At 38.8% G+C, this 20,223-nt stretch overlaps 1 protein-coding gene across 2 annotated transcripts in view; it reads right to left on the bottom strand.

Annotated features, from left to right (window-relative positions):
• Positions 1-20,223, bottom strand: part of tmem132e (transmembrane protein 132E) — a 445,874-nt gene that overhangs the window by 65,556 nt on the left and 360,095 nt on the right. For both annotated transcript variants that reach the window (XM_042499185.2, XM_042499184.2), the window contains exon 3: positions 3,885-4,025. In XM_042499185.2, the coding sequence (XP_042355119.2) occupies positions 3,885-4,025 (141 nt within the window). The remainder of the gene's footprint in view (positions 1-3,884; positions 4,026-20,223) is intronic.

Raw genomic sequence — 20,223 nt, 5'->3', positions numbered from 1 at the left:
AGAATACCATCAAAAAGAAAGCTGCAGGGAATAACGGTGCTGAAAGCGTGATAACAGAAACACACCTGAAAACCATTAAAACATATAAAACTGCAGATCTGTATTTGTGCATTTTTCCTTTTTTTGTTAATACTCAGGAAGCAATGGGAATTATTCCCCACTTTTTGGCTCCCTTACATTCTGCCATGTTTTGCAATTAATCTGGTAAGAAATACATTTATGTGGGAAAATGTGGAATTCTGTTTCCTTCATATTAAAGTGGGTGTTTTGAATGTGTTCTGGGTTAGATGTCATGACCTATATGGCCACCAGTGTTGTTAGACGTTGATATTTGGTTGAATTTAGGTTGCAGCACTGGGTAACCAAAATTTAATGAATAAAAGAATTACAAAAATGACGTTGATATTTGGTTGTTTCCAAGTTGTTGTTAAGTGACCAAAATCCAACATCTTCCAAAATTTCACACCAACATCATCTTGACTTAGAACACCTGTTAGTTGTAAGGTATGGAGAACAAAACCCAATATCCACACAATGTGAAATTCTCACATTGTTAGACATATAAATATCCTGAACTTGATTTATATTACAACCAAAATCTAATGTCTCTCTGACATAAGAGTCCAACGTCTGTGTGACATCATACTGATGTCCAGTGCCAGCTGGAAAGCTCTGTGGTTTGCATACGTTTCAGAGGATTTCAAGCTTTGTTCTAAAGCATAAAATCTTTTAGTTAATACCCCACGTGTAAATTTTTAAGCTTTTGCATGTCTTATAAAAGGCTAACAAGAGGCTTAATGAGACTACAAACATCATCACTCCAAACATCGCTTTACAGCCTCGTTGTGATGGTGACATTAAAGTCATGCAACCACAGTGTAGTTCATTTAGAACCTAACATTAGCTTTTTACTTTTAGTGATTACATTAAAGCTTAAAAACTCTTAAAAAATTGCGTTCATTTGTGAAGATGAATACAACATGTAAGTATCGTACATTTCTGTTTGCCACAGAGCTTATTTTCTGAAATAATCCCAAGTCCAGTGAAAAAATCGAATTGGCTTTTAGTTGAGAGGACCAAGTTCATGTTGACTTCCATGCAACTCTACAAATAGCATGTCATCCATATGGCACTCTGTTGTGGTTTAAATTGACTCTTTTCACTAGTAAAAGATGATTAATGTGAGCATTTTCTGCACCCCTTCCTTTATGGTAAAAATCAGGTTAAAGCCACTGTGTATAGGATTGCAATGACTGTAGATAATACAATGCAATATATGATCAGATGAAGAGAAACATCTGGATTGCCAACTTTTACAGATGTAATAATCACATACAAATATACACATAGCTGCTTAAGGTTGAGGCAACTGACATCACTTTAGGTTTGTAAAAGAAATCAGCTTAATGGTGCCTTCATGATGAGTACAGCACAAATCTTAAATAAATTCTGCTCTATTCTGATACAAATAAAGACTTCATGCAGACCTCCAAACAACCTAAATTACATGTAATGTGAAGCAATTTCACAACACTACATCTCCACAAGAAAATCTCCAGAGGCATGGTGGCTTTTTTATATAAAAAGATTTTACACTCACGCTCAATCTATTTGATGGGAACGGAGCATTAAAACATGAATTCCTCCGTGACACCACTCTTTATAACTCCAAATGCGATTGTTGAGCTGTTTGGCTTTAGGTGGTCACAGAATTGACTGGGTTTTTGACAAAATGCAGCGTGACACGTTGTTTCTCTATCCATGCTTGACCCCCTACTGGACATTTCACACACGGTGACAGGGTGGCAAAGATTACAGGACATGGGTCACTAAATATAGCAAGAAAGACTGCCACAAAGGCGCTAAGAAGTAAACAAGAGAGGAATAGTGGATTTCTTTTTCAGGTAAGGCTGCTCCTTTTGCCTCCTCTCTGTTCGCTCTCTCCCCAGCCATGAAGGAGTCCACCGGGATGCCAATATTTAGACCAGCAGTTGCTAATGTCTCCGAGGCTTGGTGATAACCAGCGTAACTCCCAGTGCTTCAGTTCTTAATGAATTGAACGCATCACATACTGTGATTTATGGTTGTAAATTTTTAGTTGCTTTCCCTCAGTGGAACTAGCTCAACAGCAGGCCAAACTGTACCCATGTAAGAAACCCACAAACAAAACGTTATTGATGTACCCTGGGCTAACGTGCAAGCAGCTGTGTAAAGGATCCGTTCACTCAAATTCCCCAAACAAAAAGAGGACCTTATTTTCTCACCTACCTGCTGTGGCATCTGTTTAAAAAGTTTCGTCTTAATTTGCAGACTCTGAGATTTCTGCATCCACTTCAATTCAATTGAGGTGAATGAAATTCTGGTTGATGCTCAAAGCGTTTATCAATACAGCAAGTGCAAAAGCTTTGCCTTAGTAATTCTGAATATTACATAAACTTTCTATCAATAGTTGTCATTAGAACACTTTTTTCCAAGCAAATAGCCTCTAAAAAAGTGGAAAGACACTACAGCAAGATATGTTGCCGACAGTGGATACGATTACACCCAAGTTAGCTGGCTGCCAAGCTGCAGGCCACCAGGTGTTCAGCCATGACTGTGCTGCTATAAGGGGTTGTTTTTTTAGGTGTAAAACTGGGCCTATAACCCTTTAAATCCTGAGAAAATTGTTTTGATTTCTATTGAAAACATAGGGGAAAAACAACAAGCTACATAACAAGGCATGGCACAAAATCTAGTCAAAAAATAGTAAAAAAGTTACGCAAAAATGACCTGAAAATAAACATAAAAAAAAGCAAACAAACAAAAAAAAAACAAAAAACAAAAACAAACAGGAAAATGGCCTAGAAAAAACACTAAATAAAAAATATATTTATATGTTTTTATTTGATATATGTTATTCTTCTTATTTTTCTGTAACAGTTTTTAAATATAAAATACTATAAATACAGATTTTTTTTCCCATATTTTCAGGATTATTTTATGATAAGCCTCCCCTCCTTTAAAAACAACTTTTTTCAGTAAAATTTCTTGCAACTTGAAGGGCATTTCTTGCCAAGTTGGTCACTGCCTTTTTCCATTTGTTTTCCAAAGAAATCAAAACAATTTGCTCATTTTGTAAAGGGTCATATAGCTTGTAAGAGGCATCTGAACGCAGCACAAGAGAAGTGATGTCGATCCCGATTTCAAAGGGTTAAGCTGCCGCCACATGTTAATGCCTATATTTACTGGTTAAATCATTTAGGTCGTATCCCTAAAAGCAACCTAACAAACGATTAATAGCCTATACACCATTTAGACTACATTAAGCCTGCAAATCACTTAGCAACTCCAGTTTCTCTATTACCATAAAGTTGCGTTTACCGTAGAATCTGCCCAGACAGAGTCCATTACAGTCCCGTCAGACACTGTAGGACTGTGATTAGGTGTTTTTACTCCTTTGAGGAACTTGGCATAATTACTGCTGTTAGACAAGATCTCATCTCAAAGGTATTTTAATGCCCCCAGTCAAAATAGTCTACCTCATCACTCCACGTAGACTGAATTAACAGCAGATGTAGCGAGACTCGGCAGATAACATCTCCATTCATTTAACTTTGTGCTATAAAGCAGAGGGTGCTTTAGTCACTGCTGAGGGCCAAAGCCGTATTTTATCTTACAGCTTCTGGGGCATTTACAAAGAGTGGTGTATGCTTTAAAAGCTGCCTTTAATCAGAGAGTGAACTATGACCGTTGCATGCAAGGAAACCTGTTTGGAGACCTTTTGTCCATTGTTTAGGAAGATAAATATCTTTGTGTGGCGGGAGTGAGGGCAGGAATCAACAGCTGCAGCTGCGGTAGCTGGTTAGAGAGACGCGGTGTGTTTTGGCCCGGGGCTGTTGACTTACCCCTGTTTGACTGCTTTGTTCTTGTTCACATCGATGGTGGTGATGGAGTGCTTGGCGCCGGACTGCACCTCCCAGTCCACCTTCCACTGGGCGTTCTTCGACTTGGTCTCGAGCAGGTTCACCCCTTTCTTGGCTTTGACCCTGCAGGAAATGGTGAGGGAGAAAAGAAATAGGACGAGTCAATTTTATTAGAGGGGGGTGATTTATGTGCGAGGTCAGAGGTGAGCGCCCTCTGTGCGCACCAGTCCTCCTCCTTGTATTGCGTCATGGCAAAAGCAATCCCACAGATGAATCAATAACAGAGATGAATGAAGATGACAGTGCAGTGATACATGAGACCAGAGGGCTCAGACTACTGCAGGTCACAGTGTTCACCAACACTTTCTGTGAAATCAGAATCTACCATGCTTTATACTGAACCCACTGGGCATTTATACAGTATTACAGGCTTCTAAATTCAGCTCACATGCTTTGTGGAAACATTTAGACACACAACTAATGAGGCATTTGATTTCACATAAATAAGAAATTAAACACTGTTGGATTTCCTAAAGATATAATATCATGATACTATATTGATTCTTGAGTGAAGTCCTCTCTTCCACCCCTCAGCTCCTCAGAGAGAACAGACTGCACAGTTTGGTCAGGTTATGCTACAGAACAGGAACCCTGGAGCTGCTGGGGGATTTGCAGTTTTTGCTCAAGGACACTTCAGCGGGGAAGATGTTTGAACTTGGAAACCAACTTATACTCCCTGCAGTCTCTTATCATTTCATGTTTTCACATTAAACAGACTGAAGTAGGAAATTATGAGCGCAGCAACGTTTAATACTGCAAGCATGTCTTTGAAAATCTCACTTTTTTATTATTATCTTAACCTGGCATAGGGTTGGAGAGGGTTGATGCATTTTGCTGTGTGTGTTTGTGTGTGTGTGTGTGTGTGTGTGTTTCTGTCCACCCACAGCTAATCGAACAAACTACTGGACCAATCAGCCTAATATTTCGTGTGCACATTTATGACTGTATGCTCAATGACCTCTCGTGGTTGTGGTGATTCACAATTACTGAAAAACCTGTTTTATTCACTGTTTTATGCAGGGATGCCCCATAAAAAATGGAAATTTCAATCACTTAGGGACCCCTCAGCTGGCTGAAATCGCTTCATGTCGAGCAGGTCCACAGAATTTACAGTGGAGGGAGTGCTCTTGACTTTCACGCAGCTCTGACAAACAGTTGCAGACATGCAGGCAGTGGCACAGAGGGAGAGAAAGAGAGACCACACCATAAGGTGAAGAAGTGGTGAATTCACAGCCCACAGCAAGTTAATACAATACAGTCTTTGGCTGCACACACACTTGGCTGTCACACTGAGCATCCTGCTGAGGCCCGTTCAAACTTTAAAACTTAATACAGAGAGGAAAAGATGAATATGTGTATTGAACTGCAGAATCTGATTTAATTGGCATAATTCTGAGTCACATACAGCCCTAGTTTTATATTGTCATTGACTGCTGACTCCTCAGACTTCTTAACCAGCCATTAGCGGCAAAAGTTTTCAGAAATCTGCTAGTCTTAAAACAAGGCTTACTGTCTGTTTCAGGCCACATTTTGTCCTTCATTGTGGCTCAAAAACTGACAGCAAACGAAAAGTTTGGTCTCATTTTCAGCAGATTAATTCCATACTTTATATGTTAAAGTTTGGCACATTACAAGACAAATAAATCCCCATTTTTGTTATCTTCAATTAGATTTTGACTGTAAAAGAGCAGGGAGGGACAATACATCTTTTGTTCTGTCTGCTGAATGTCATCATACCACACCAGGAGGGTTTCAGAGGTGTTTACCTGCCAGATTTTGTAGTCTTGCAGATTATTTTGCTTTGGTCATTTTTTCTTGATATTTGTGCTTCTGCCATAATTAAGTAAGTAGGCAATATTGAATGTGTTTTCTTTATCTGTTTAAATCAAATCTATTGTTATCAGTTCCTACTTTGTTGTGCTTCAGCTTTAATACTGTTTGTGTCTGTCTAAGTCGCTAAAAATACATTTGTACACATAATTACATCATATCTGCATTTTACATATAGCGCCTGTGGATCTTTTAAAAAATAAATGATGTGTGTATTTTTATTTTTTTAGCTCTGAAACCCGCTGCGGTGTGTTCGCTGGAATTATAAGATCATCTAGAGTGACCGCGATAAGCTCAGGCATCCACCTGGTGGAGATCTACACTCTACTGAGTGCACTCTTCTACTTTAATTATTCATTTTTCCCATGAATAAATATAAACACACATACATGCACATTTCACTTGATACATATTAAAGAAAACGTCATACTGTGAACATGATCTGTCTCTTACACCGCATCAAGGGAATAAATATAACAGTTAATCTAATATACATGTGTGTCATTTACCAAACATGCACAATCTCTCTCGCTAACAGGCACGTGCATGTTAATGCACCGACCACATTCATTCAAAGCATACACATACATACAGTGCTTTCATAATTCTACAGTGCCTACAGAGATTTTGTATGTTAACTGAGCATGCATATGCGTATACAGTGCACATATAAAACTAACATGTAGATGCAAAAATCTGCTGTAACTGCAGATATACAGTATGTTCCAGCCACACAAAAACAAACGTGTACCCAAACCTGTCTGCTGAGAGAAGAGAAAAAATGCTACTGGGACATTCAGCTATGATATAGATTTACTGCTCCAATATGCAGCAAGTATTTTCCTCTTTCTTAGAGAAAGCTCAGGTTTTGATTTAGAATTTTCACATCTAAATTTGACAATCTAAGGTTATTCAGCTGCCTTCAGATAAAAGCAGATTCAGACTTGAAACTGAAACACCACAAGTTAAATATTTTCAACAGTGATGGTGACAGTAAGCAGCGTTTACAGAGAAGCAGAGGACTTCCTGTTAAGAAATGAACATTTCTGGTTCATAAGTGCTTAAACTAATGTAGATTTAAGGTAAGTTGTGGGAAACGTTTGGGTCTGTATAATTTGCTTTGCTTTAAATGTGTATCATTATGATAGCGCTGGCTTCCACTTTAAACCAAGAAGCTGTCCAAATCAGGGACAAATAATCTGAAGTTTTCTGTCAGCCGGGTAACAAACGAGTTCTGGCAGCTGTCCTTAGTGACTTTACGTAGACGTGCTATTAAAATGTCCACTGACAGAACACAAAAATGGAAGTGAGGAAAAACAAAAGCACTCGACTCCCAGTTATTATTTTGAGTCTGGCTATTTGACCACAGAGCCACGCCCGGCCCCTGCACTGACGCATGATGCAGACAAGCTGCCCGTCCACAGACATGTGGAGCCGATGGAGTTCATCGATCTCATGGTCTCATTTTCATGAAATAGAAGACAGAGATGAATTATTAACATATCTGGTTTTTGTTTGTCTGCCTTGTGCTGTCAAGACGATTCATTAAGAGTCAGACTGGAAGCTGAGTTAACGCCTACATTGTGGTCACAGACACTAGTAAAATATTTTAAATTCTGTTTTAAACACCATATTATAATGATATGGAGAGTATGAGAAAGTGTTGTCCAGAAGATTGGCCGGTTATGAAAATGAGAGTGCCAATTTCTGCTTTCCTGCAGGCAAAACTCTGGGGATCTTAATGATTTTTCCTTGTTTACCAGAAAACACAGTGCTGGATTTCTCTTCCCGCCATGAGATCACTGCATTTCCATTCTGACAAACAACAGCTTTCTCTGGACAAACTCGCTGAGAGCATTACCTAAATCATATTTTTCTCTCAAGTGTCTCATTTACATTCGGCTGAAAGTTTGAGGTCCCTGCAACATCTTCCAGATCATTCCATTTATTTCTTTGACAGATAAAAATTCTGAAGTCCCGCTGAGGTGTTTCCATTTGCTACGCTAACCTGCGCTCAGTGCATCGACCACTCATCCATGATTTGTGAAAGCAATTGACTTTCAGCTGGAGCTGTCTCCCCTTCTTCAGCCTGAACAGGCACACAGCTCAAACACAATCGCTATTTTAATGTAATCGCCACCATTTTTTAGTTAGCTTCTGGTAGGATTTAACAAGTGACTCATGGAAACTATGCAAGATAATTATAAACATTAACTTATCTAGCCATCAAGTTAACTTAAGGTCCATTTTTTGAAATGGAAAAGCTTTTGGCAAAGGAACTGCGAGGCCAAAATGCATGTATTAAATTATCGTATGAAGGGTTACGTCCGGTACTTTCTGAAAATGTGCTTGTTTGCCATGCTGGCAAAACCCAACCTTAACTACATCTTCAGCAGGGCCCCTCAGCTCTGCAACAACCTGCATGAAAAGATAAAGTGGGCAGAACTGGTGACTTCTTTTTAATCACTTCTTAAAACTCATTTTAATATACTTGCTTTTATGTGATGTTGTCCTTTTAATAAGTCTTTTTATTTCTTTTATTTATTCTTATCTATTTAATTTATGTTTTATTTTACTTCCTTTATTGTGGTTTTCATGCTTTTATTGTTTCTGTTGTGTTTTTGGTCAGTTTCTTTGTATTATTTCATATTGACATTATGTATCCTGCATCTTGCATTATTTGTCCTCTGGTTTGTATTTTATCCTGACTCTACCCTAGTTTCTTCTCGCTTGTGTTCAATAGGACTGTTTGACTTTCTGTTGTATTGCCATCTGTGTATCCCATTTCAGCTTTGCTCTGTTTGTCAAAGCACTTTGTAAACTCTGTTTTTAAAGGTGCTATATAAATAGTAAATAATCGAGGAAAAGACACATATTCAGACTTACTGACAACTTAGGATGTAGAAAGCCAGCACTTTTCTTGAGTTTTTTGTTTACCATGCTGGTATATCTTGAATTCTGAACTGAACAATTGAATGGTGGAGAATCTAACAAAGCTAACGATGTGCAGCATCTCCACTGACAAAAGTTTAAACATTTATATTTGCATGCCTCATGCCTCTGAATGGACACAAAATGATTCTTGAACATGTAAAGTCTGCACTAAACAAGCTTTATTTTGAAATACAGTGAATTTCCTACACAGACCTTGTCACGATCCCTGCCTTCTCCTCCCTCCAGTATTTTTCCACTCACTCTCCCTCTGCTCACTCTACCTGCTGGCCACACCCACCTACTCTGCCTGCTCTGCTCTCTCACCTCACAGCTGCAGCTCATCAGTAATCAACCCAGGATATAAGCCTCCTCCACACACACACTCATCGCCAGATTGTTCTTCAGTGACATGCAAGACTTTCCAGCGTTTTCCTGTCTGATCTTCCAAAGCCGACCCTGCCTGTCCCCGACCTGCTCTCTTCGCCTGATCCCCGGAAAACCTACCTGCCTTCTGTCCCAGACCACGTGTTCTGATTCGGCGTTCCTGATCTGCTCCGCTGGTAAAGACTTCTCCGCCTGGCTCCGACGATTCTGCTGTTTAATCCCCACTGGTACCGCTGCATTCTCGGACTGCTCCTCTGGCTTCGAAACCTCCGCCTGTCCCCGACCACTCTTCCGCCATCTCCTCGACGGTACCTCCACACGTGCTGTCAAGCCGTCGGACAACGGGGTTTCCTCCTCACCCACGCCGAGTGCAGTAAGCTTCGTCTCTTTGCATCGTTCGCCCTCCATAGACTTTGTTTGGGGTTCCGACCCGAAGAACGAACTTTGTGCCGAACTGCTTCTCCTTGCTGCCTGTTTGATTTGTGCTGGGTTTAATAAACGTCATTACCAACTACTCCAGTTTACCGGTGTACTGCATCTGGGTCCACACAGCACCCGTTACAGACCTTATATTTTGAAGTGCCATTTCTGTTTATTCTTGTAAAAGGTTTTATTTTTTGTGTTATAAGCCAACATGTTATTTAAATATTTTTGAATTAAAAATACGTGGCAATTTATAATGTATATGCCTTGAACTAACGACTAAGGAGAAACCTGGACTCCATGACTGGACCAGTTTTGAACCGCTGGTATATGCAGTTCATGTAATTATTTCAAGTCCTTTAAACTCAACTACAAACAGTTTTTTTTGCTATTCCAAAATTACACATATGAGCGTGATCTGAGAGAATTATGATTCATGATTATGTGAAACCAACTAATTATAAACTAAACCTAAAGCTTTTGCACGTGCTGCCCTAAATGTGCAAAATCTAGTACAAATCCTGCCATCAAAAATGATGTCTTTTACGTTTCCAATATGCCTGAAATAAACAGAAGGCGCAGGTTGCAGCTTCCAAAACATTGTTTCCTGTTATTGCAGCTCTTATTGTCCTCTTTCATCAAATCCCCCCATTAGAGAAAATACAGTAATTATCTGATACAGTGCCGTCAAGGGGAGATGAAACAGAAATATGTAATGTTTAAGAAATCACCCTGATCAAGCGTGTTGCCTTTGATGTGAGTTGAAAAGGGGAAATGTAATACCCTCAGACTCTCGCTAAATGAGGTGACCCAGTTGCTACTTGATCACTGCAGCTTGTAAAAATACTGATCATAAAAGAGGATAGTTACACATTATTGTGGGGCATAACCATTTCCAGTGCATTTCCTGGTGAGGATGCAGCCCTGGTGAGTAATACTTATATTTATATTCATTACCTACACTCGCCAGCAGCTTATAAAAGCCACTACATATTCATCATAATCTGTTTTAGAGAGCCCACATATTGCACAGAACCAATGTTTTTAATCAGATGGTCCTTTTCACAGACTCCGGTTCATTTTTGCGCCACAAATGAGAGGGGATGAAGCATTACCCATGGGAGCGCCACATGAATCGGGCTCCCATTGAACAGTGTTAATGCTGATTAATGAAAGAGCATTGCAAATGGAGAAGCTGCACAGCAGCAACCAGCGATAATACACGCCCAAATTCTCAGAATCTCTGCGAGCTGTTGCTGCTGCCTCTGCTGCTGCTGCGACGCAGGGAGAGTGGAGAGGCAGTGTGAGCCACTTCAGCTAAAACAGAGCTATTACTTACTCATTCCACACAGATGCCTTCTGCCATGGCAACACCTATTAGACTCCGAGTTGGCTGACGGACTGCTAAACAGGAGAGCTTTTGGTCAACACATTTCAGGCCAGATTTCTGAGCTGCCTGTTCCGGAGCTCCCTGGGGTTATCGAATTTAGACTTGTATTTAGTGGTAAAACAACACTGTACCACAGCATGAAGTGACCACAACAGAGCACAATCAATCAGTGATCAATACAAAAATGACTGTGAATTTGGAGTCTGCTATCAATTTTTCAACCAGTGCAGTGTCTGGAAGAAAAACCCATCACATGCTGGAGCTGTAAGACACTTTTAAAAATCCAGTAAATGCTTTTTTAACTGCTCAGCGCAGACATAAAAGTGGTTTTAAAGACAGTAAATTTACAAATGTACTCAACAATTCTTCCCTCCGTTATATTGTATGGTCTGCCCTCTAATTACAGCGTCCTTGTCTCTTCTTTGCAGTTTGCCATGTCTCCATGGTGCGCTTGTGCTCGTGAGCTTGGATTCCTCTCCTCTGGGCACATAGGCTCGTGTCCTCATGACCCATTTATGACATTTGCTGTCAGAAATCACGCCAACTTCCAAGCCACACTCTGTCATTTAATCTAACTGGCTGCTGTTAATAAATAAAATATGCAAACCAGGATTAAGTCAAATCATGGCTCCCAAGTCTTTAATTTCTCCTTAATGGCCCTTTTAAAGAGTATTTATTGAACACATTTGAAGAGAACATCCCCACAGGCAGAGCAGTCGCAAAACTGGGATTTTTTACCACGACATAATGAGACTGACTGTAACAAATGCATTTTTAGACTTCAATCACTTTAAATCTTGACAATGAAATAAAATTTTTAATAGTCTAGACTTCATACGCGTGCTGCACAGGATTAATCTGAATGTCCGTTACAAATGAGCCAATTGGCAAGCTCAGGGCAGAAGACAGGGCACAGTGGGATGTGCCCTCTAACAGAGGAAACATGATCAAATTATTGCTTTTCTGGAGTATTAAGGCGAGTTGATGCTATGATACATGTTGTAGTTGTTGTTGCTGACATGCATGCTGTAAATTGTGGTCGTGTTCTAAGACTTTTGCGCGCTTATATTTTGATGCACACGTACACCACCAGTGTGTCATATGCAGTAAAAATGTCACAAGACTGACTTGAGGAGTCTGGCAAGGTGCCACTGCTGAGGGCTTAAACAACCTCTTTGTGCCCAGCAGTATGTTGGGTATCAGTCGTTTCCCTTTGGAGAACAGCACATTGACCCAAATACATTTTTGTGAGGAACTGAGGCAACATTGAAAGATCATGCTAAACATGTGAAATAATTGGACGTAATTAATTCAAGTTTTGCTGTCCTTGTTTATCAGCCTTGGTTTATTGATCTACATCAGTGGAAATGAGCATCTCTAAAATATACAAAAATACTAAAATCAAGCGTATTCAAATGTGAAAATATTAAAAACTGAATATAATGGCCAGTTTTAAGACTTAAAATAACCCTGCAGTTAATTGGAGAGGCTCTGTTATTTATGCAACACTACTGAATAGTAGGGGTCAACAGATTATCGGCCTGGCCGATTATCGGAGCAGATATTTGGCATTTTATAGCTATTTTTATTTATTCATTTTTTCATTTAAATTTTCAATGAACTTTATAAAAGAAGTTGCTGGGAAAGTTGCGATTTGTTTTGATTTGGGCTGATATGCGTATTTTGATATGGGCCGATATTATATGCTCATTTAACAGTCGTTTACAGGAGAAGCTGCCAACCCGTTCTTTGATTTTGGCCAGAAAAGATAAAAACAACATATACATAAGTGGAAATAATTAAAACTGGCTCATTCTGTTTGAAAACACTTTATAAAGTATAAAGGGAGAGCTTATCTAGACCACAACATGTAGTTAGTAACTAGCAAAAAAACCCAGTTTAGGATGCTGGTCACATTCGCTTCCAAGTTAGTAGTCATATGTATTGGTCTTTGTATTGTTCTTTACATTGTTATTTAAGGATTTTTTTTTAAAAAAAAAGCACTTACATGAGTGATTTTTTTCCTGTTTCCAGGGTTCTTGAATGAACATTTTCAATGAAATAAAACTTTTAAAATTCATTTTTTTAGAGTGCCTCCATTCTTTTCCCTCCAGCTTAAGGAGAGTAAGGTCATTTCAGTCCTACTTGACACTTTAGGCATCCATTACTCATGGAAAGGGAATCTATTAAGAACACAGTTTTTGAGGGATTCAAATGAGAATCAAAAATGTGACGACCAACCACTTTTCTCCCCACTTTCTAACATATCCTGCTGCAGGGCTTTTCATCTCACTTGTTCTTCCTAAAAACGTCACTAACCACTTACAAATTTTGTCCTGGCACTGTAATGGTTTTCCGCAAAATACTCGGCAGCTCTCAAGTGACAAACATGGCTTCACCCTCAGATCGCAGGCAGCAATCTTATCAATCATCTAAAGCACTTTGATATCTGTGGTGTTTATCTTCACAAGTAAACAGCTTTGAGGCTTTCTCGACAGCAGCACGGAGACATACAGCTGGAAAGCCAGACGGGAGGGTGAACCTGCCAGGGACAGACTTTTTAATGGGAGGCTCCGAAAATTAGAATATGAGAAGCAGGGGAAATATCAGACAGCAGATTACAAATTTGAAAGTGCAGCTGCTGGTTTGCACACGCTGAAACTGATTTATTTCTTGTAGGTGGAGATGAGCGATGCAGCGTGGTGATAAATTTCTCCTCTGCAGAGTATGGTATTGTTAACAGCAGCACAGTCCTAGTTATTAACACCAAAAGTTTCCTTACAAAATAACCGGACTAAGTGCCAACCATAACTGCCTGGTATTAAAGTAGCATCAGCAGTGCTTTGTTGCAGCTTACAGTGCTTTGTAATTAATGAAAACAATAAAGTCGCATTGTAACCAAAGAGATGAGTAAGCCAGATAATTATAGCAGAGATCCACCAAAAACATCTAATGCTGAGGTAAAATATTACACTGCCAAACACTGCAATTATAAAGCTGCTTTGTCATTTTTCCTTTCATCTGGAGAAATATGCTTTTTACCCTTAAAGTTAGACAATTTTATGATCTTAGATATCTTAGATATCTCTGTCCTCGATAGTTATGTTCAGACATAACATATATGCCTCACATTTTTTAACTCAGCTCATTGTATTTGTTCCAAAAATAGACAATGAAGCGGTTTTAAAGATGCAATTTAACCCCCAAATCAAAAATACATATTTTTCCTCTTACCTTTAGTGCTGTTTGTCAGTCTTGATTGTTAAGTCTTAAATTGCTTAAAGTGCTTAAACTGTCTAATATAAAAGAACTAGATGACACTCAGTACGTGGTGCACGCTTCCCTCTGCACTGTGATACAGTTGGCCTGTATAGTTCAGTAGAAGAAGGTAGTTCTAAGGTCTAAGGATTATCTTGAGTAGTTGGGTCATGATTTTTGGAAAGAGGCATTGCTGTTGAGTCTTTCAAATTTATTTATTTTTTTCTTTAAGCACCACTAGCCGAGTGCCATCTGGTTCCATTACATTAAGTGAAGGCAGACATCTCTATGGCAGATATCTCGAACACCAAAACAATCGAGGTTGCTAAATAGCATTTTAAGTAAGCTGTAAAATATGTATTTTTGATTTTGGTGTGAACTGTCCCTTTAAAGGCTTAGATTGACTTTATACTACATTTTTCACATTGGTTCCTACAAAAAATAAATGTTTCAAAACTGGTCAAAAATACATTTTATTTAATTTTTTTTAAAGGCTCTGTAATTTCTTTAAACAGCCGAGCACACCTGTTTTTTGGTCAACATTACTCAGAATGAAACAGCATTTGTTTGGGACTATTTTTATCTGCAGATTAATACACATCTGGTGATCTATTGAGTTTGATTTCCTGCAGCAGGGCAATAAATGTGGAAGTGACTCAAAGGAGACTACCGTGCTGATGTTCATTGTAAAGAAGATCATGTCATTTCATGCAGCCTGTAATTGTGTGGGTCATATATAATAGTTTTTTTAATAGTTGCTGTACAGCAGCGCAGCTCTCTGGCTCAGAGAAAAAAGCTACACGCATTGGCTACACAAGCAATACTTGTTTATGGGATCAACTGATGGCTTTGATCATTTCATGGATTTGTGGACATTAAGAAAAAAAAGATAATCATCAGCATAATCTTTTCAGAAGCAGATTTGAAAAAGCAAGAAATATGAGCGTCTAATGAAGTCATCTTTGAAATACTGGCATTGATCAATAAACCCATCAAAGCCAGCAGATACTGTATAATCACGATAAGGAGGTTAAAATCATACTGCCCTTGCCCCTTCAGGAAGTATTTAACAGCTGATGTTACGGTCTGCTGAGAGTGAATATCTCCAGAAGGCCTTGGGGAGCACAGAAGCAGAAAATTAAGTATATTGTGATGCTACATGCCTGAACACGGGCATTATCTTTCCATTTCTTCATCACATTCAAAGGCTGCCCAAACATGTGTGACAGAAATGTACTGGGGGAGGACTTTTTTTCCACTGGATTTACCACCAGCTGGTTTTCAAACATTTTCTCTCTCTGCCTTTGAACTACAGAGACGCTCCCACTGCTCTCACCTTATAAAGCTCAGGCCTTCTTCTTCGCACTCTGAGGACCAAGTCATGATGAATAGCTGCAGTGCCTCTTAAACTAGGCCTTAGTTTGCACTTATCTCCCTCCACTTCTCTGTACAAAAACACATGAACTCAAATAAATCATGTGATGTGTGATAATGCCATTTCTCATGTATGAACATCTGTGCATAAGGCATTTTTTATCTGTTACTGAGAGAGTTTTTCTTAGAAAATAAGGAATTTTTGCAAAGGGGTTGACATGTAAGTGCAACCTCCATAGTTATCCACACATTATCAAAAGATTTAGACTCAACTTGTCCAACTCTCTCACTTTTCCGTTTGCTTTGTAAATAAATAACTCTACAAATGTTAAAACATTTTCTGAATATCAAACATGAAAGTGGAGCTTTTTAGCCCCAGCCTGTGATGATTTCATCATAGCAAATAAAAAAAACATTGCTGGAAAAATATTGCAAGATGTTTCAAAGAAATGTCATGTGATGATGACATATTACGCCTAATAGACAGGATTATTTTACTTTTTTTTGTTACTGAAATTAAGTTAACTCTTCACAATGTGTTTCTGTGGTGCTCTGTTCAAGGAAGAATTAAGTTTATTTAGTTTTTGTAGTTCAGCCTTCATTTACATGTGCAATGATAAAGAGATAAACATAAATCTAACAGGGTAAGTGTGGGGTTATAACTTTTTTGGGCAGGCATTCTTTTAGTTTCAGACTTCTTTTTAGCAATGTTACAATGACCCAATTTTTCTTTTTTAAATTCTACGTTTTTCTATTCAGGATCAGCTAATCCATTTTACTTATGTGCCAGTATTTCAAAGCAACACTGTGTTGGTTCACTTCGATCTAAATAAAAACTTTTTAAGAATTATAAAATTTCAATTAACAAGTGTTTTAAATGGGATTGCATATCACAATGCAGGCAGTCTGCTGACAAACTCACTGTATTTATCACTTATTGCCATGGGTACCGCCAAAGAGACTGACACAGAGATCCCTGAGATTGTAACTTTATTATTATTATTTTATACTGACAACTACTTTTTTATCTGTATATATTACATACACTGTATATGTTTGTTTTCTTGTTACTAATTTATGATTCTAATTTTGTTTTTTTTTTTGGAGACCACGTCACTTTTTCTATGTGGCCAAAAAAGGAGGGAGCGGTTGAGCATGAGGTTAGACTTATGCCCTGATGAAGCCTATTTTTGGTTGTGACTATTTTACATATTTATTTATTTACTTTACCGTAATGAAATGCTTAAATGATACCCTAATGTCTACTTTCTCTGCTTTATAAAATAACTGTTAATTAAATAAAATAAAAATAAAAAGGTGCAAAATATAAATAAATGTGTACATATTTGACCAATTTGAGTGTATTATTACATTTTGTTCGTAAAACAACTACCCTGAATCCTCCCTTGCTCTGGTTACCACTGATCTGATCTGTCTAATCTGATTTCAGAATCCCATTTTTATCTTTTGAAAATTTTCAAGATTTTAACCAATCTTGGCCTGTTTTCTTAGATCCCAGCACTAATTTTGGAGAGTACATACACAACGACCAATACTAAAATAAGAACCACATTGTAATAAACCAGCAGTATCCTTTAAATAAGCTAAAAGGACTTAAGTTAATTAACAACCCTGATAGCATACAGTAATAACGTCAAGCTGTAAAATGTCAGATTCTTTAGGATAAAGAAAGTGTTTTTTTTGCCTTTGTTGCCAATTAATTTAGAATATTTTTTACAACGCTTGAACAAGAGAACTAATGCCAAAATCATTAAGAGTGTCCTTCCCTTTGGGGTGGATATCACTTACTAATTACATCCCTCCCTACACTCACCATGAAAGGTCAAACTCGATCCGGGGCTTTGCCTGCACACCAACAAGAGTGATTTTGATGAGATCTTGGTTTTTGCCGAACTACTGCCTCAATTCAATCTTCTTTTCTGAGCTCCACCAAATACAGCTTGCTGCTCTGGTTTGTGCATTTCATCAGGGCCTGACTACAATTCCCTTGTGAAATTATCAAATGAAACGACCAAGACCTTCCTCTCTGTCTGCCAGCCCCAGACAGATTGGAGTCCTGTATTTGGCATTCACAAGTGGCATGTTATGCTGCCGAGTGGGATGTCGTAAACAAACATCTGATCACGGATGGCGGTGACAACAGGCCACAGAACACTTGTAGTGCCACTATTGGTGAGCTAAACCCTGATGGATGGAGTTGAGATTCACGGTCGTCCCTTTAGCGATGCACAGATGAAGGCAGAAAAGTAAATAAACAACTAAAATGTCAGCACTTGGATGTCTCAGAGGCATTAGATGCACTCCCTTTTGCATTACAGAAGAAACAAGCCTTCGCCCCAAAAGCTAAATTTGGCCAGCGATGCCTTTTTTCCCCCGCATTCATCTAATGGAGGCAGAAGCTCCATTAGCTCCTCTGAGGGGGGCACTTTACAGACAACTTTGCCACTTGTGCGACTGCAGACACAACAAATCCCATTCCATGAAGATATGTATAATTCACAATAAGTGCACATTTTTATATGTCCTTGGCCAGTCGTGAATATGGTGCTTTTATGTGTCCAACGACATGTGTTTCAATTATGTACTCCACTGTGTTTCAGCTTCAGCATGTCATGTTATGTTTATAGCTTAACTTAAAAAGCAGAAAAAGTTGCTTGCTACTGGTTTACAGAACTTTAATGACCCTGTCAATTGACCTCACATACAAAAGAGAAAGTTAAAATAACCGCAGTGTCATGCTGTGTTCCATTTTTACCCTGGGAGTCAGAGGTCGGAGCTGGGAATGACCTCTAACCCGAGTCAATAACTTTCCAGCACAACAAGTCAGAAAACCAAGATCTTGTTAGCGATACCAGTTAAAGCCAGGTTAGCCACTGAAGGAACTACCAGCTGATCAGAATGCATAACGCTGTATTTTGTGCATAAAAACACTGTAGCAACATGTACACAGATAGAAGTTGAACAATACTGTGTGTGCTGCTGTTTTAAAGATACACAAATAAGACATAAACATTGCGATTAAACAGTATGGTCCTGCAGCTTTTCCTACTGTTAATGCGCAGAGCTGTCGTTTTGGGTTTTGAGGTCGATATTTGTGAGGTTTCTCACATTTTCCACATTGGAAATCCAGTTTCAGATGGCATTCAAGTTAAAATGTCTGACCAGAAATTTAGACTTTTCAATGAAAATGTAACACATCATAAACATTCAGTGTATAACTGCTGTCAGTTCTAGTTTAACTGAAGAATTATAAAAGATACGATGACGACTTATGTTTACCATATACTCGAAGACTTTGAAAACTCTGACTAAAAGACTAAAGTCTGATGGCCTCTAACATCTAATGGCAATGTGACTTTTTAGTCACACACTGTAAGACTTATGACTTATTTAGACTTTACAAAGACTGGAGATCTTGCATGGTCACTATGTGCAAGACTGCAAATAGACTACAACTCTTTCCTATCCTGCTTCTGATGGAAAATAAAATGGCAAACTCACTACAAGAAATATGACATTTTAACAATTCATTACATTTCTGCAAAAACACATAATTCTAAAAACACAAGATAAAAGACGTCCATGTTGACAGTGTTCTTGTCTATTCGGCAACAATATAATCCATAAAGATAAACTGTATTTGCGTACAAACTCCACATTTAGATTTTGTTGTCTTAACTTGCTACGAGCCTGCTTATGCACTATTTTAGTGGGAGGAAACAGTAGGTGTAAGAGGTGAACTGTTTCAGAAATTATGATTTTGAACTAAAATCAGTGCTGGTTGGTGGATCAGACACACAGACTTAAAAAAAACAACTCCTGTTCACTCAACAACGCTACTTACTCTTCTTTTTTACAGTACGAAAGAACCAGCTGTTCATGTTTTTGTGCCTCCACAAACTTCCTTCCATGTTTACTTTCAACTTGGTTTGCTGCTGGAGAGAGTGCACCTATTGGATGCTCCATGAACAAAGACTAAAAATGTAAAATAATACTAAACATGTTTGATCTTATCAGCATGTCAAGACAAGAAAAAGACTGACTTGCGACAGTTGGAGCAGAGTTTAATGACCACGGGAGCGCACCACAACGAGCAAAACTCTCCTGATTTCATCCCAACATTGAAAATTTGTCTGCAACAGTGACTTTGCTTGAAAAATCACTTGGCATTAATTAGCCTTCACCCTTTTTCCTTCCAGTACTTCTTTCCAGGTGTGGATAGGAGCCAGAGGTCTGTGCTGCCTGATCAGCAAATCAGAGAGCATGAAAAGACTGACAAAGGATAGAAATTCTCTGAGTTTTGTGTCTCCTGACCTGTCAGTCAAACATTTGAGGAAAACATTTCTGTGGTTTGTGTGTGTGTGTGTGTGTGTGTGTGTGTGTGTGTGTGTGTGTGTGTGTGTGTGTGTGTGTGTGTGTGTGTGTGTGTGTGGCTACGGGGTGGGCAAAAAATCTGAGGGGCTGCAGACCCACCCAGCACCCTGCTAGATCCCTCTCTGTTTACAGTTTATTTGGGATAAAGAGAAAAAAAGTGTTGTTGTTAGAGTGAAAGTAGTCGCCATGGCTCAACAGAAGACCCCAAGTCCTGCATGGAAACTGAAGATGATCAATCGCAAATGCAAAAATAAAGATGTCACAATAATTGCC

This window comes from Plectropomus leopardus, chromosome 15, assembly GCF_026936395.1.
Source record: "Plectropomus leopardus strain MGB_pleo_1.0 chromosome 15, ASM2693639v1, whole genome shotgun sequence".
Lineage (NCBI taxonomy): Eukaryota > Metazoa > Chordata > Actinopteri > Perciformes > Serranidae > Plectropomus > Plectropomus leopardus.
This window is presented reverse-complemented; position numbering and strand designations above follow the sequence as displayed.